At 30.0% G+C, this 15622-nt stretch overlaps 3 protein-coding genes across 3 annotated transcripts in view; 2 read left to right on the plus strand and 1 right to left on the minus strand.

Annotated features, from left to right (window-relative positions):
* The first annotated feature begins 226 nt into the window (after window positions 1-226).
* LOC135959306 (protein C19orf12 homolog) lies at window positions 227-1939 on the plus strand. The gene is made up of 2 exons (XM_065510453.1): window positions 227-505; window positions 602-1939. Exons 1-2 carry the CDS (start codon window positions 304-306, stop codon window positions 820-822), a joined length of 423 nt encoding a protein of 140 aa, XP_065366525.1. The 5' UTR covers window positions 227-303; the 3' UTR covers window positions 823-1939.
* On the minus strand, window positions 1853-6016 carry dor (vacuolar protein sorting-associated protein 18 dor). Its single transcript, XM_065510452.1, has 6 exons — window positions 5621-6016; window positions 5254-5567; window positions 4669-4983; window positions 3210-4608; window positions 2514-2665; window positions 1853-2438 (listed from the first exon to the last, which is right to left on the minus strand). The coding sequence occupies exons 1-6, from the start codon at window positions 5919-5921 to the stop codon at window positions 1974-1976; spliced, it is 2946 nt and encodes a 981-aa protein (XP_065366524.1). The 5' UTR covers window positions 5922-6016; the 3' UTR covers window positions 1853-1973.
* Window positions 6017-15156: 9140 nt separating this feature from the next.
* The window catches only part of sbm (sobremesa), a 115500-nt gene continuing 115034 nt past the window's right edge, over window positions 15157-15622 (plus strand). Inside the window, exon 1 of the mRNA XM_065507412.1 lies at window positions 15157-15398. Coding sequence (XP_065363484.1) covers window positions 15353-15398 — 46 coding nt within the window. The 5' untranslated portion in view covers window positions 15157-15352. The remainder of the gene's footprint in view (window positions 15399-15622) is intronic.

Below are 15622 nucleotides of genomic sequence, written 5' to 3' on the forward strand. Positions count from 1 at the left end.
TTTTTCAATTTAATGTTAACTAAGGTTTATAAAAAATTCTTGATATTATTCTTAATTGCATAAAACAATTTTAAATTATAAATTCCTAAAAAGAACTTTTAAAATTTCCTTTTTGGAAATGTTTTGAATACTCTATATTATTACCAATTATTTCCCCTTTTTCTATGTAAATAAAACAACAATAGACAGTTTTTTTACAAGAAACAGGAAATTTCATAATTTGTGCATAAATTTTGTAATTTTATTTATAAACATTTAATTGTGATTAATACTAATTAAATTATTTAGTAAAACTTTGCTAAAATGCCTATCGATGGTAGAGAATTAATAGAAGCCATCTCCGTATTGGCAGATGAACAAAATGTACGAGTCACGGTGAAACAATCGGGCAAAGGTGCTATTGTGTGTGGAGCTTGCTGTTTTGCTGGTGGTCTATTGTTGGGACCAGCTGGCTTGGCCATTGGCGGTGCTGCTGGTGGCGTGGTGGCATATAAAATGACAAAAGGTAAATTTTTTATATTTGGATTAATCACATGGACTTTGGATTACGTGGCCATTGATTGATTGTATGATAAAGATTACTAATTGTTTTTATGTTTAGGTTCTTTCCGTCCTTTGGGTGACGTCATCATAAATGATCTTACCGATACGCAAAAAGAACAACTTGTTCAACATGTCACCAAGGCTGTGCAAGATGTTCATCCCACTGATTTGGTTATGCTATTGCCATTGATCATGAATAATTTGTCTATACAGCAGGCTGTTTTAAAAACTGTAGTCAGTTTTGTTTCAAATGAACTGCGTTTGCAAGTTATCGACTGATAAAGCTGGTAATTTGATGTAATTTTGTTAATTTGAAATTTAGTTTTTTTATTTAAAGTTTTAATTGCTGTTGATCTTTTAAAAATGTGTGAGTTTAAACAAGTTTTATTTTATTTCTTCATGTTTTAAGAAAACTATTTTGTAGAGTCCGACCGAAACCGTCCAAATAATCATTAAGCGGCCTAATGCGCAAAAAAGATCGAAACTTTTCTGATTAATTTCCAAAAGAAAAATAGTTATTTTAATTCAAGAGCATGTTTTAGCTCATTTTTTGTTCCTTTACATTTTTGACTCCCACTTAATATACAGCCCAATTATGAATAAAAAATTTCCCGGGAGTTTTTTCCCATTGAATAGGAAAAATGAGAAAAGGGAAAAACTCCCGGGGAGTTTTTATTCATAATTGGGCTGATTGTTTTTCTTACCTTGAACTGAAAAGTTATTTTGAGATCAGTTTTTACAGGTTGCTTAGATATTTTACAATAAAAATATGTTTTTGTGTTCTATTAATTATATTAAAAATTCCAAAATCTTTGTTTTTCCTTTATAAAAGTCTCGGTTTCACTAATCTTAGGTTTGATCTAATACTGGTATTAGACCAATTTATGGCCTAATCGGAAACTGAATATTTGGGCGGACTCTAACATTTTGTTAAGGCAATTTTAAAAGAAACGATGTCCTAAAAACACAATTTAAGTTTTAATAAATTATTAATTAATAAAATTTTGTAATAAAATTGGTACAAACAATTGTAAAACTTGTGTGAAATATTCAGAATTCTTTAAAAATAATATTGATTTAAAAGATTATTATTATAGGTATGTTTTTAATTATAAGTTTAATTTGTAAAAGCCATTTTGCCATGTACTTTAACTGTAAATTTAAGTAAATGTTACTAACAAAGTACCATAATTCGTGTAACCTTCCATTTCCCAAAGTCTTAAATTCTATTAAAAGTAACAAAATAATAATTACACGGCAAATTAATAACATAGATCTTAACACCTTCCAAAATATTTAACTAATTAAAAATAAAACATATTTTTTTTATATTTTATTGTTATATTTTTTTATATTAAAGTATGTATATGAATAAAAATATTTATACGTTTAGTAACTTTGGACTTTTGTTTTTTGCCTATCTCTCCCATTTACTCCCAATCAACATTAACCTGATCCCAATCCTCCACAAACGGTTGGTCTATGGTCTCTATCATCAGACCACAATAAACACAATCGCCTGCTATGATTTCCTCAATTTCATGCTTTAACTGTTCACGTTTCTTTTGAGAAGTGCTTGTATTCTCACCCATGGCTGCGGACTGAGTTAGCATGTTTTCCAGCTGCTGTTTTAACATTGTTAATTTGCGACTCTTTTCCGAGCTAAGCAGCGGCACCACTAATTTTTCCAAACAATCTGCATGAAACTTATGACTACAGCCGTATATGAAAAACGGTTTGACCAGCAAAAATGTATCACAATTATTGCATACATCATTCGCTTCGATGCGTATGCAACTTTCTCGTATGTTTTGTAAGTCTTTGCGTACTCTTTCCGCTTGTTTGGTACACTCTTCCATGTCGTGTTGTAGTTCTTGGATTTTATGATTATATTCCTATGAAACGAAGAAATAAATGTTGGAAATGTTTAAAGAATATTCTTATATATAAAAACTAAACTAGAGGAATACTTTTAGTGCATCACAGATGGGCTCTTTAAAGTCATCGATTTTCTCAAAATCAGAAAAGAAGGGCAGCAAGTCTTCTATTTTAAGAAGATCACATTCTTTCAAAAGCTCCAAAGCTTTTTTCACATCATTTTGATCCTTAATTTCATGGAAAGCTAAAATAATAAGATTTTTTTATTGATTGATATGGAGGACATATTTTTCAATATGGAGAAAATTAAAAAAAAAATTGGATAGAAAATTTAAAAAAACAAATTTCCAAAATAAAACAACTGATAGTAAATGTTTTTATAGTTGGATAATCTTTTTCAATACATATTTTGTTCATTGAAAAATTGATTTTATTGAAAAATTTCAATACAGAGAATGTTTCACTGAGAATTTCTATAAAGAGAAAATTGTATCGAAAATTTAAAAAAATAAAATCGAAAATTAAAAATTTAATTTTACGAAAATCTTTATAAATAATACGTTATCGAAAAATTTACTCAAAATTTAAAATTTTAAACATCATTTTTGAAAGAATTGTTATTGAATTAAAAAAAAGTTATCGTAAATCTTTTAAAAAATAAAATTTTATTTAGAATTTTTAAACAGAATTTTTTTTATGGAATTTTAACGAATGTTATAGAGGAAGATAAATTAACCCTTTAATATACATATTTAATGAATTACATTAGCATAAATGATACAACTTACCTATTTTCAACCATAATTTCCTTTTAATTTCATCATCTTTTGCCTTTGAGGCTGTTTCCTTGGCCAATTTCAAATCAAACTCCAGCGACATATCAACAGCGGCCGACCACAGTTCCAGCAAACAATACAAAAACACACATGCTGTTTTTGCCTCAAAGTCTATGCACGTACTTAAAGCATAATTAATATCATAGTGTACCAGTGACGTATCGTGACCCTCATTTTCCAAGTATTTTATAACTTTTGCTGGCTGATGTTCGGCATATAAACGTAACAGAAAGTTGTGTATAGCCTGGTTTGTTTCACCCAAATTGTAAATACAATATTCCAAATATTTTGTAATTTCCGCTATATGCAAGGGACTATCGATGGCAATTAAGCTGGGTATTAGTTTACTTATTTGAAATTTACGTCCCTGTGCCATTAATACGTCAACGGTTTCTTTGGGTATTTGTTCCATTAGAACGGGACAGTATTTGTAGTACAACTCGATATTCTTTTGTTTTTGCAATATATGAAGAGCATCTAGATATTTGTCAGCTCCTAAATGCTGTTCGATAACTTCCTCGTAATCTTCGTTGGCAATGGCAAATTGTGCCAGATTGTGGGAATCTGCATGTTGAGCTATTAATTGCTGTATGTCGGACTGATTGGCGCGCACACATTTTATGACCGAAAAATGTTGCATAAATTCATCATATTCCGCTTGCCATTCACGTTTTTCTTCTTTGCTACGTCCCGGAAAGTTTATTTGTGTTAGATACAAATCTATTAGCCACACCACAATTATAAGTAGAAGCTCATCCGCATCGGCTGGCAGTTTATCCAGTTTTTTCTTTACATACGTAATAATGGGTCTCTTATCTTCTAAATCTATAAACTTTAAGCAAACTTCCTCAAAAGCTAACTGGGTTTCGGCATAAATTTGGGCGGCCTCTAAATAATTGTTATCATCAAAAGCTTTATTCGCTTTAGTTTCCAATACTTTATTGAGGCTATTATCGTCGATGGCATGGATTTCTGCCATTTCATAGAGACCCATATTCAAATAGATTTGCCAGATGTTACGCTGTTCGTCCACAATTTTAAAATTGAATATCATTTTCTCCGTGTAAACATAAATATTACCCGTAAAAGGATCCCTTAATATATTCAGTAGTTTACCCATCTGCTCATGAAAGAATTCTTCATAGACTACCGATTGATTTAACAGACATATGCCGGTTATATGATCATGGTACATAAGCAAAGCATGATATTGTGTCAGAACAAAGGATTTCGGCACATTTAAACGTTTCTCTTCGAAGGATAAATGTCTGCGTTGTTCAAAATCTTTGCCAAGGGGTATCACATCACTGCCTTGCAAGAATTTTTCATCAGCTATAAAACTTTGCGCCACCTTAGATATAAATATTATTTATTAGAAATATATAGTAGGATTTATTTGATTATTAAATACCTCGCCATGTCTTAAGCCAGAACCGCATAACCAACCCCAGTTTGTGGGAAATTTTTCATTGGCTGGCCCATAAAACCTTAAAACCGAATAATTTAGATCTGTTTTGGCCTCTTCATATCCATGAGATTGTGTTCCATTAATGTAACTGTTGAAAATTGCTTGCAAGGATTTTTCATCGGCTCTCAGTGTTTCTTGGAATGTAAATATATAGTCGGGTGCTGTTATTACCACAATATACTGATTACTATTGGGTAATTTATTGAATTCTATACCAGTTATGGGATATTTGGTACGACCTAAACCCAAATCATAGACCTGAAAGAAGAGGTTTATAATTAATACTTCAAAAAAGGTTTTGGTGAACAAAAATGTTTTTGAAACAATACTCTTTTGTTTTGTTTGGAAAAATAAACCGGATTAAAAAATATTTTTCTAGAAATTGAGGTTGTTTTGGTTGGAATTTAAATAGCCGATATTTTGATGTATTACAAACGGAATGGCAAACTTATCTTATCACTCATGGTGAATAATATAATAATGGTATTAATATAAAATTAAATACAAACTGCTATTATAGGATCATACCTGTTTCCTATAAGATGGTTTATCGGCCTCCAATGTAAGTTCAGTTTCAAATATCAAACCCTTGCTGGTACCCAATAGTATGGGACCTGTAGAAGATTCTGTACCATAAGTCTTGTTAAAAGCCACAGCGGTAATTTCATGATCTTTGAATTTTTCAATACGTCTAACTTTCGGACCATTGGCATTAATATACAAAAAATCTGCTGATAAGCCCTGAGCTTTTGGTATCAAGCTAATGAGTGTATGATGTCCAGTGGGATCCAAAAATAATTTGCCAATTTTATAGCCAGCCAAATATTTTTCCAAAGGAATTTCTGCAAAAAATCGTAAATGCATAATCACTTTCCAACAAACATTGCAAACTTACCTCCTGGAGGCAAAGCCCTGGGCAAAAAGAATCTTAGCAATGTAACTTGTGAGGAGGGTTCAGGAGCTTTCAGCAAACACACCAGCCAATTTTTGCACACTGTCAAGTGCATAAATTCTCCGGTATATTGTTGCGGTATACGTAGTATCATTTTCCTTTTACTAAAAATGGGCGTTTCATCTTCACTTTTGCTGGAGCCTGCAGCATCATCATTTGGAAGGGGATCCAAGAATTTCGGTTTTGCTAATGGTATATTATATAAATCGTATTTATCTTCCGGTTCTTCAACATTTGAAGCCATTTTTCGATTTGTTTTCTTAAAATTTCACAGAATTTTCACTGATTTTCGATTTTTTTTGCTTGTAAATTGGTCAGTGTTTGTATGTCATTGTATTGTTTTATTTTCTACGAATGAGGTGGAGAGGAATTTTCAGTGCACAGCTGTTTTGTATTTATTACTTTTTGGGTGACATCTATTGTAAAAATTAGTAGTAATACTACTCATGGTTGATTATATGGTAGTTAATTTAAACTATTTTTTAAAATGATAGAAAAAATATTAATTCAATTCCAAATTGATTGCGTTAGGGCAACATAAGATCGTATTATTTTAAATATCATTAAACTAGCTACAGCATTATGACTTTTCTTAGTAAAATTTTACCTCAAAAGTAAAAACATTTCAAAAACTTTCCGTTAAATTTTTTTTACCTTTTTCAAAGCAATTTTTTATTTTTAAATCAACTCTGTGAATGTTTACAAACAAAGTAAAAAAATACTGAAGAGGGAACAGACAAGTTTAAAGTTGTTTAAAAAATGTGTAAATTTGTGAAAAGTTTTAAAAATGTGAAAAACAATTCAAAACAATAATATTTATTGCGAATGTGCTGAAATATTAGTAATAAATTAAATAAAAATGTATATATTTCTGTAGTGAAAACTAATCTCATCATTTAGTGATAGAAAAAAGATGGTAAGTAGTTATTTTTAAGGAATGTTGTGTTATTATGCTTTATTATCAGTGCATTAAAGAAATATATAGTTTAATTAATTACGACATCTAAATAGAAAGCCAGTACATATGAAATTAACTTCTAAGTTTTAATTTTGCTCTCCCTTTTAATTCCACAAAGAAATTTTATATGTCCTCTCACAGCTTTTCAGGATGTCCACATTTATCAAGAATCTGTATTCATATAGATAATGCGTCATTGGAAGTCTGCAATTATACACTACACAACCATAGTTGTTGTGCTGAAGTTTATAACGCCAAAAAAGTATTAAAAACATTAAAGTCTCCGATAGACTCAGAATCACTTGCTTTGTCGATTTAACGATGTCCGTCATGCTGTCTGTCAATGTTAACCTTGAGCGAAAAATACAGGCCGCAATTTTGAATATATTTTGGTATGATTTGACTCGATTTGGTTCAATTCTCAAAATATCTACATTCGCTAATAACTTGGCCAATAAGCGTTTAATCAAGAAAAGGAGCTCGATCTGTGATCACTCATATTTCTGACCAAAAATCAATTTTTTATATAAAAACTCAAAATATCTAAATTCGCTAATATCTTGGCCAATAATCGTTTAATCATGAAAAGGAGCTCGATCTGTGATCACTCATATTTCTGACAAAAAATCGATTTTTTATATAAAAACTCAAAACATCTAAATTCGCTAATAACTTGGCCAATAAGCTTTTAATCAAGAAAAGGAGCAAAATATCTAAATATCTAATAACCACGATCTGTTATCACTTATTTTTCTGATCAAAAATTGATTTTTTATATAAAAACTCAAAATATTGCGAAATAAAACGATTTTTTATATAAAAACTCAAAATAGTATGTTTTTGACAACAAACTTATGTTCTTTGTCTCTCAGTAGCGCTTCTATGTACATATATTTTATAAATAAATCGACTTAATTTCATGGCGATTGGTCCATTATTGGTCATAGCTTCCGTATAAGCTTTGCCTATACAGGCAAAAAGTTATTAACAGTAAAATCATATGCAAATTAAATTTCATTACCATTTCATTTACTGATTACTGCATTTTTTCAGTAATCAGTACCATAGTGGGGAGGGTATTATGCGTTTGTGCAGATGTGTGTAACGCCCAAAAATATTGGTCTAACACCCACCTTAAAGTATACCGATCGACTTAGAATCACTTTCTGAGTCGATTAAACGATGTTCGTCCGTACGTCTGGCTGGCAGGTTGGCTGGTTGGCTGGCTGGCTGTCCATGTAAACCTTGTGTGCAGAGTACAGGTCGCAATTTTGAAGATATTTCGATAAAATTTGGTACATATAATTTTTTCGGTCCAAGGTCGAAGCCTATTAAAACTGGCTGAAATCGGTCCATTATTTCACCTAGCCCTCATACAAATGTCCTCTCGAATTTGGACTTTATCGGTCATAAATTTTTAATTTATATATGTATCTACTAGGGTATTCAATCGATTAACCGTTAATCGGTTAACCGATTAATTTTTGTCGGTTAACTGTTCGAATAATTTAAAATTGACGATTTTCAAATAACGAATAAACCGATTAATTTGTGTCGATTAACCGATTAACCGAAATGTCTCTTTTTTGCACTTTATACAGAATTATTTTTTAAAATTTAATTTCTTAACTCGTGAACATTCCCTTCTAGCAATAGTTATTTGGAGTATAGTACGGAAACTGAAACTAAGGAATTTGGAAATGACATTTTTTCTAGAATATTCTATGATGAACTTTGTGATAATGAGTTGAAGGACGACATGGTAATAGACGAAACTAAAGACATTACTGAAACGAGTCTTTAATCAGAACTTAACGATACTATTAAAGTATTCAAAATCTAAAAAAATATGCTTAGAAAAAACTAAAAAAAGAACTGAGAAATTGGATACTTTTTATCGTGCCTTACTTTCTTTTTTTCCAAATCTACAATCAGTGAGGTAGTTTTTACAAGTCAAGTTTAATTAAAACTAATAAAAATCGTTTAAAATTTAAGCATTTAAATTACATTCTTTTTTTAAAAGATTATTTTAGAAGATCTCCTTAAAATCTAAAAAAGGAACTCACATGTGTATATTTTATGTTTTTGTTCTTTTTAATAAGAAAATGCTTATGAATACCCTAGTATCTACACAAATTTCGCTCCAAATAAGTTTTATATATACAAAATTCATGTCACCAAATTTTGTTACGATCTGTCCATAATTAGTCATAGCTCCTATATAGACCGAAAATCACTTTAACGATCTTAAATCACTTAAAAATGTTGGTATATACACAAAATTCAACATAAATAACTTTCATATAGACATAACTCACACAACCTAATTTTATGGTGATCGGTCCATAATTGGTCATAGCTCCCATATAAGGCCCACTTCCGAAAATCACTCACGAATATAAATTATTGATATTTTAAAAGAAAAATATTTTTACTCATTTACTTGGTGCAGGGTATTATATGGTCGGGCTTGACCGACCATACTTTCTTACTTGTTTTTAATTGAATTACCATTAATGATTAAAAGTTGTTAATCATTGACCTATAGCGCTCGCCGTTGACGGTGATGTCCGGGCCAACGTCATTCTCAAAGAAATTTGGACAGATCGACCGAAACAGTGACTTTTTCGGGATGAATTGGACGATCATTTGATCTCATTTGGATTGGAATCGTCCCAAATTTCACAATTTTATTCATCCTCGAATGGGACTCTTAAAATGGTCGAAGTGCGGGAACGTTACGCAAACAGATAAAACAATTGTATCATGGCTATATCCGTTTATGGTGATTTGATAAACAAATTAAATAAATGACAGAAAATTCGATAGCTTCAAAAATATGGCTGCTATTCAGAACTCCTTTAACAGGATTTTTGTTTGCTGATCATTCAATAACTGACCGTTACTAATATTATTATAGGCCCAATTCCGCATTATCGCACATAAATCTTTAATATATTAATATCGAAATTGTCTCCTTTTCACTTCTCATTTTTCTTAATAAGAGAATATTTTTGGAGAAACTTGAAGAGCTAACAACACTGCCATCCACATTTTTTAATTAACTACGACAGGGGTAGCGAAGCGCACCGGGTCAAGCTAGTTTAATATAAATAACGCAACGTTCTTTCTGCATTATAATTTTCAATTCTGTTCAAACTCGGTAAAGCTGTTTACAATACATCTCGATCTTATTGAAATACATACCTTAATTCCTTTCTTATTTTTTTTTTGTTTTTCAGGACTTCTGATTTAATAATTCAAATCTATTCTCCTTTAGAGCTATTAAGAACCTTTGGGAATCTCATTATTATTCATCATTATTTTTATATTCCTTATTTTTGTTTAAACAGGGTCATATTCCAAAAAGTTCTTATTCAAGTGATGCATGTACAAATTCGTAATTTTATTTATATACGATGATTAAAAATCGTTTTGTTATTCTCTGTGCGACAAACTTGATAGTTCTCCAATCAATTATTTTAATGTGATGCTCGAATACATACAGTTTTTTCATTTGATCAGTAGCACTGAAATTTACTAAACAAAAGCCACGCAAATTTCATAAGTACATACATACGAGTAGTATGCGTAAAATTTTAAAACAACGAAAATTTTTGCAGATTTTGCAAAAAAAATACTAAAAAAGTCATATGATAAAATTTGTTTATAATAATTTTAATGATCTTTGTGTATTGTACGACATTCATTAATATTGAAAGGGAAAATATAGTAGGTATTTGTTTGTTTAGCAAATAAACAAAATTATATTTTGCAAAAAACTACACAATTAATTAATATACATCACACAAATGTGTTAAAATGACATATGTATATTGTTTATAATATTACGTATATTTGTATGGATCAAATATTTATATAGCTATTTATATTTGTATGTATAAAGATTGAATTGTGCTAAATCGCACGTTTTATCTGTACAAAAAATTGAATTTATAAAAATTTAGTATCAAAAAAAAAAGCAAATATTATAGTTGATCCACAACGATTATTTGAAGCACTATTATATCTACCTTCACGACCTGATTTTTATATAAAAGTGTTGTTAGCACTTCAAGTTTCTCCAAAAAATGTATCTTATTAAGAAACATGAAATGAAGGCAGTAAACATTAGTTCTTTGAGTTTTCCTAAAAAATTAGAAGTGTAAAGGAGGCAGTGTTGTTAGTTCTTCAAGTTTCTCAAAAAAATTTCTCTTATTAAGAAAATTAGAAGTGAAAAGGTGGCAATTAAAAACTTAAAATTTCCAAGATTTACCAGGAATTTTAAAATTTTACAAACCATAATTTCGAATAAAAAAATCAGACAAATCCTTCGAATTGATCAATTTCACTGTAGGCCAATTATTTTATTTTTAATATATCAGATCTATATATGGATTACTAAGTCATGTTGGTCTATGTTGGACAGATCTTACACATAGAAATTTATGATCGACAATGCACAGTGGTTTGAAAACTTTTTTTTGGAAATAATTCCGTATCTCGAGAACTATTGGATATATTTTACATTTTGTAATAAAAATTTTTATTCAGCAATATTTTTTTTCATCCAAACATTTCACCTATAAAAAAAAATTTCACCAAAAAATTTGTTTACCAAAACATTTTTTTTAACAACAAAAAAACGTAAAGTTTTTATCTATATGTATCTGTAATACTAAATTATTAACATTAAGACCTGTCTAACGACGTATATATCGCCATATAAATTCGGACCGACAATGTGTCGAAATCGAGACAAATATTTTTTAATCCACATTTTATTTTAACCAAAGTTTTTGTATTCCAAATTTTATCCAAATATTTTTTCACTAATATTTGTTTTCCACCCAACAATTTTGTTCACCACATTTTTTGAACCAAAATTTTTATTTTAGCTAAATTCTTTTCAATATTTATTTCAAAGTATACATTGCTGAAGGGTATAAGATTCGCCATGGGCGAATATAGCTCTCTGATTTGTTGATAACATCAAATGTCAAGCAATGCCAAATAAGTCCCTATTTTTTTCATATTTTAAGATATTGCAATTAAAATAAAAACATTAGGATTTTATTTGAACATTTTGGGAAAAAATTTAAATGTCAAAGAATAACAAGAATAGAAACGCTGTCATAAAAACCTAAGTCTACTGTCATAAAAACCCTAACTCTAAGAGTAAATCATATATAAATTAATTAAGTTGATCCATTACGAATCTGCCACATTTAATTTTTATGGATGTATACCGGATTCATATAAAAATATTAATTAATATTATTTTTGGAACGAAATATTTCCAATATTTTTGCACGATATTAATCTCATTAGACAAAATATTTCTCTTTAGGATATATGAGGCCATCAGTGCAAAAGTGGTGTAACCCACAATTTTTGTTGGTAGCTGTTCTGGTGCTACATACATTTCATACATTACCAACTATCAATATAAAGTGGAGTAAGCCATATTATGGTATTTAAAAGCAGATGAGGCTTTTGCAAAAAGCATTATAAAGCGTGATCCATTTCGATATTCCCTATTTTTTTAAAGAAAAAAACTCAGAAAATTCAAATTTAATGGGAAATGTTTATTATCATTTGAAAGAACATTCTTTGGCATTTATTTTTTGAAGATTATGTCTATCAAATGTTGGCCTTTGCTACGTCGTGACGTAGGAATGAGAATAAAAAAAGAGGGAAATAAATCTGTAACTTCTAAACCCTTACGCCGATTTGAATGAAATGTATGTTTTTTACGTGTCAAATAAATTAGGGAAAACTTAACAACTCGCTGAGAATTTACATAGCACTGTTTATTACATTCATAAAAATGTTATTATGTAGGCAACATGCTTTTTTATGAATTTTTATGTTAGGTAAATTCTCAGCGAGTTGTTAAGTTATCCCTAACTTATTTGACACGTAAAAAACATAAGGTACACATGTTATATATCAAAGGATAGAGGATTTTGTCTACTTTTCAAAAATGTATATAACTTTTCACAATTAAAAAATTCATGGAATACTTTTTTTTAAAAATATGACAAAAAATGCTTTTTATTGAATTTTCCATAGATACAAATTTTTCAAATTGAAATAAAAATTTTATTTATGAATATTTTTTAATGAAATTTCACAGTTATGTAGATTTTTCTATTTAAAATGGAAAAATAAAAACAAATTTTGAAATTTGTTATCAAGTATCCCGCAATTCCCCAAAAAATCTGGAAATATCCCAAAAATGGGATTTTTTCGTTTTTTGGCTATAATATCCATAATAGGGGCGGGGTTATCGGAACCCTTTACAAGATAATTAAGAACTTATTGGGCCATCTAAAATAGGTTACTATATTTTGATATCGAGTATGCGATTTGAGAATTTTTGCCCTAAAGTTGAATTTTACATAAAAAATAGGAATTTTTTGAATGGACCTGATACCGTCGGTATCAAAAATTATAAATGCTTTTTTCATTTAAAATATTTGGCGTAAAGTTAGCTTTTCAAAAAGTACAAATTCATTATACATCCTCTTAGAAAATTTTTAGATAACTTAAAATGAATAAAAGTACTTTTTTCCAAAAAAATTGAGAAAAATCGCCTTTTTTAATTTTTTTATATTCAAATGCATGTAACTTTGGACCCAGTCATGATTTTTAAATACTTCTTTCTTTATTTGATATATAGATCTATTGTTAATCCTATAAAAGAAAAATGGATAAAATCGGAGAATATTTGGAACCGCGGTCACCAAAAAACTGGTGTAGGGTGGGTAAAAATGTTGAAAATTAAATTTTCAAATGCGAATATCTCCTAAGCTATAAGTGATAATTGATAGCTACGATGAGGTTTTATGTAGTGCTCTATTATGTATGTGTAATTTTTTTTAAATCGGAACACAAACGAAGAAATAGGATCATTTTAAAAATTGAACATACTCGAGGTGTCCTACTTTGGGAACCCCTGGTCCCGCTCGACTACACTTCCTCTTTGCGCATGTTTCATTCAAATCGACGTAAGGGTTTAGAAGTTACAGAATTATTTCCCTCTTTTATTCTCATACCACTGTGCGTCGCAGAGAGTCCATCCGTTGAGTCCAATTTTCGATGACTCGTTCGATCATATCGACTGGTAGCTGGCGAATGACACGCGTGATGTTTTCCTGCAATGCCTGAATCGAAGCGGATTTGTCCGCATAAACTTTAGACTTTACATATCCCCACAGGAAAAAGTCGAACGTGAAATTATGTGCTCACCGATGTGTTCTCTCAATAAATCCATTGATTGATGCGATGTGTGGGAAGTGGCCCCGTCTTGCTGAAACCAAATGTCGCCGAGATCACGAGCTTCAATTTCAGGCATTAAATAGTCGGTTATCATGGCACGATAACGGTCGCCATTGACGGTTACGTTCGCACCGACATCAATTTTAAAGAAACATGGACCGATGGCCCACAAACTTCACAGCGTGCTGGACGTGGAATAGTACGCTCAGTAGGCCGATTATGTTGAACATAAGTTGAGCGAATTGCACGAAACACATTCCTCACAGAACGTGAATTTTCGTAATAAAGTTGAACGATTTGTAAATGTTGTTCAGTATTTCCATTATGAAATGCCAAACAATACTAAACAAAAATAACATGACAGCATGACACGAATCACATGTGATCTTTCAAAAAAGGCTATTGAAAAAAGTATCTCTACTTGAATCACCCATTATAACAAAGTAATAGAGCAAAAGTGTTGTAAGTTACCCCTACCTCTAAGTAAGTAGTTTGGGGTTACACAAATTTTGCGCTGATAGCGTCATATATTTTATGCCATATTGGGTCTGTCTTATCAACTTTTGATTTTGAATCTGACTTCATATAGGTGTTCAACGACTATAAACCTAACAAATACTTTCACATAAAATTACATAAACTGATAAATGAAAATTGTTTGCCTCCATTTTTAATTTTGTTTTGCAGAATCGTAATCAGCGTTTCCAAAATTCTCATATGTGTTTATTATACCCAATATTGTAATTATTATTATAAAATCTTTTTGATCTGAGTTCCAAGCTAAAACCTAATTTACCGCCTTTTTACCATGTAGGGCATACAAAAAAAATAATAAAAAAATCTATGGTATTGAAATAAACTGTAATAATTTGTTAACACTTTTTGTCACATAATAACTTTATTGTTAGTTTGCAAAAAACTTGCAACGCATCAAGTGCTACGCTAAACAAGCATTTAAAAAGCAATTATATATTAAAAACAAACAAAAAAAACAGTAATACCGGGAATAACCACAAGCTCAAAACCTATGTCACTAAATAACGGGGTGAGACGTCGTCAAAAGTAGATAAAACCAAAAAAAAAGTATCACATTTATATGTTTAGCACAAAAAAAATAGCTTCATTACCGGTTAATTCAAGTGTAAAATTTGTATAGAATGAATCTATGTAGATGAAAAATAGTGGGAAATTAAACAGGAAAAACCAGTTTTATTAAAATCTCTCCAACCCCCCCCCAACAAAAACCTTTTTGAGAGAGTAACAATTTCTAACCACAAACGAATTTTGTCGTACAGAATTTTTTTTTGTTTGGGAATTCATTTCGGGAATTATATTTTTATTATAAATACGCAGAGCAAGGCTCTCCAAGTTTCATTCTCTTGTAGTGGTTAAAGTGACATGATAGTGAGTAGATTGCTGTACTGTAGCAAGTCATGTATCAGCATGTCCTTCCAAACACAACAAATATTTTTAGTAATGGTAAGTGTTAAAAGTTTAACTAAAAAAAAAAATAATGAAAAAGAATACCAACTTTTTTTTAAAAAAATAAATTAATATAACAAAAGAAGTTTTAATAATTTTATAAAAAAACAAATGATAAACAAAAATAAACTTTAAAACAAAAATACAACATATTTTCTAATTAAATAAAGTGACTTAAAAAAAACTGTTGAAATATGGGTGCGGATTAACAGATACATTTT

Source organism: Calliphora vicina, chromosome 4, assembly GCF_958450345.1.
Source record: "Calliphora vicina chromosome 4, idCalVici1.1, whole genome shotgun sequence".
Lineage (NCBI taxonomy): Eukaryota > Metazoa > Arthropoda > Insecta > Diptera > Calliphoridae > Calliphora > Calliphora vicina.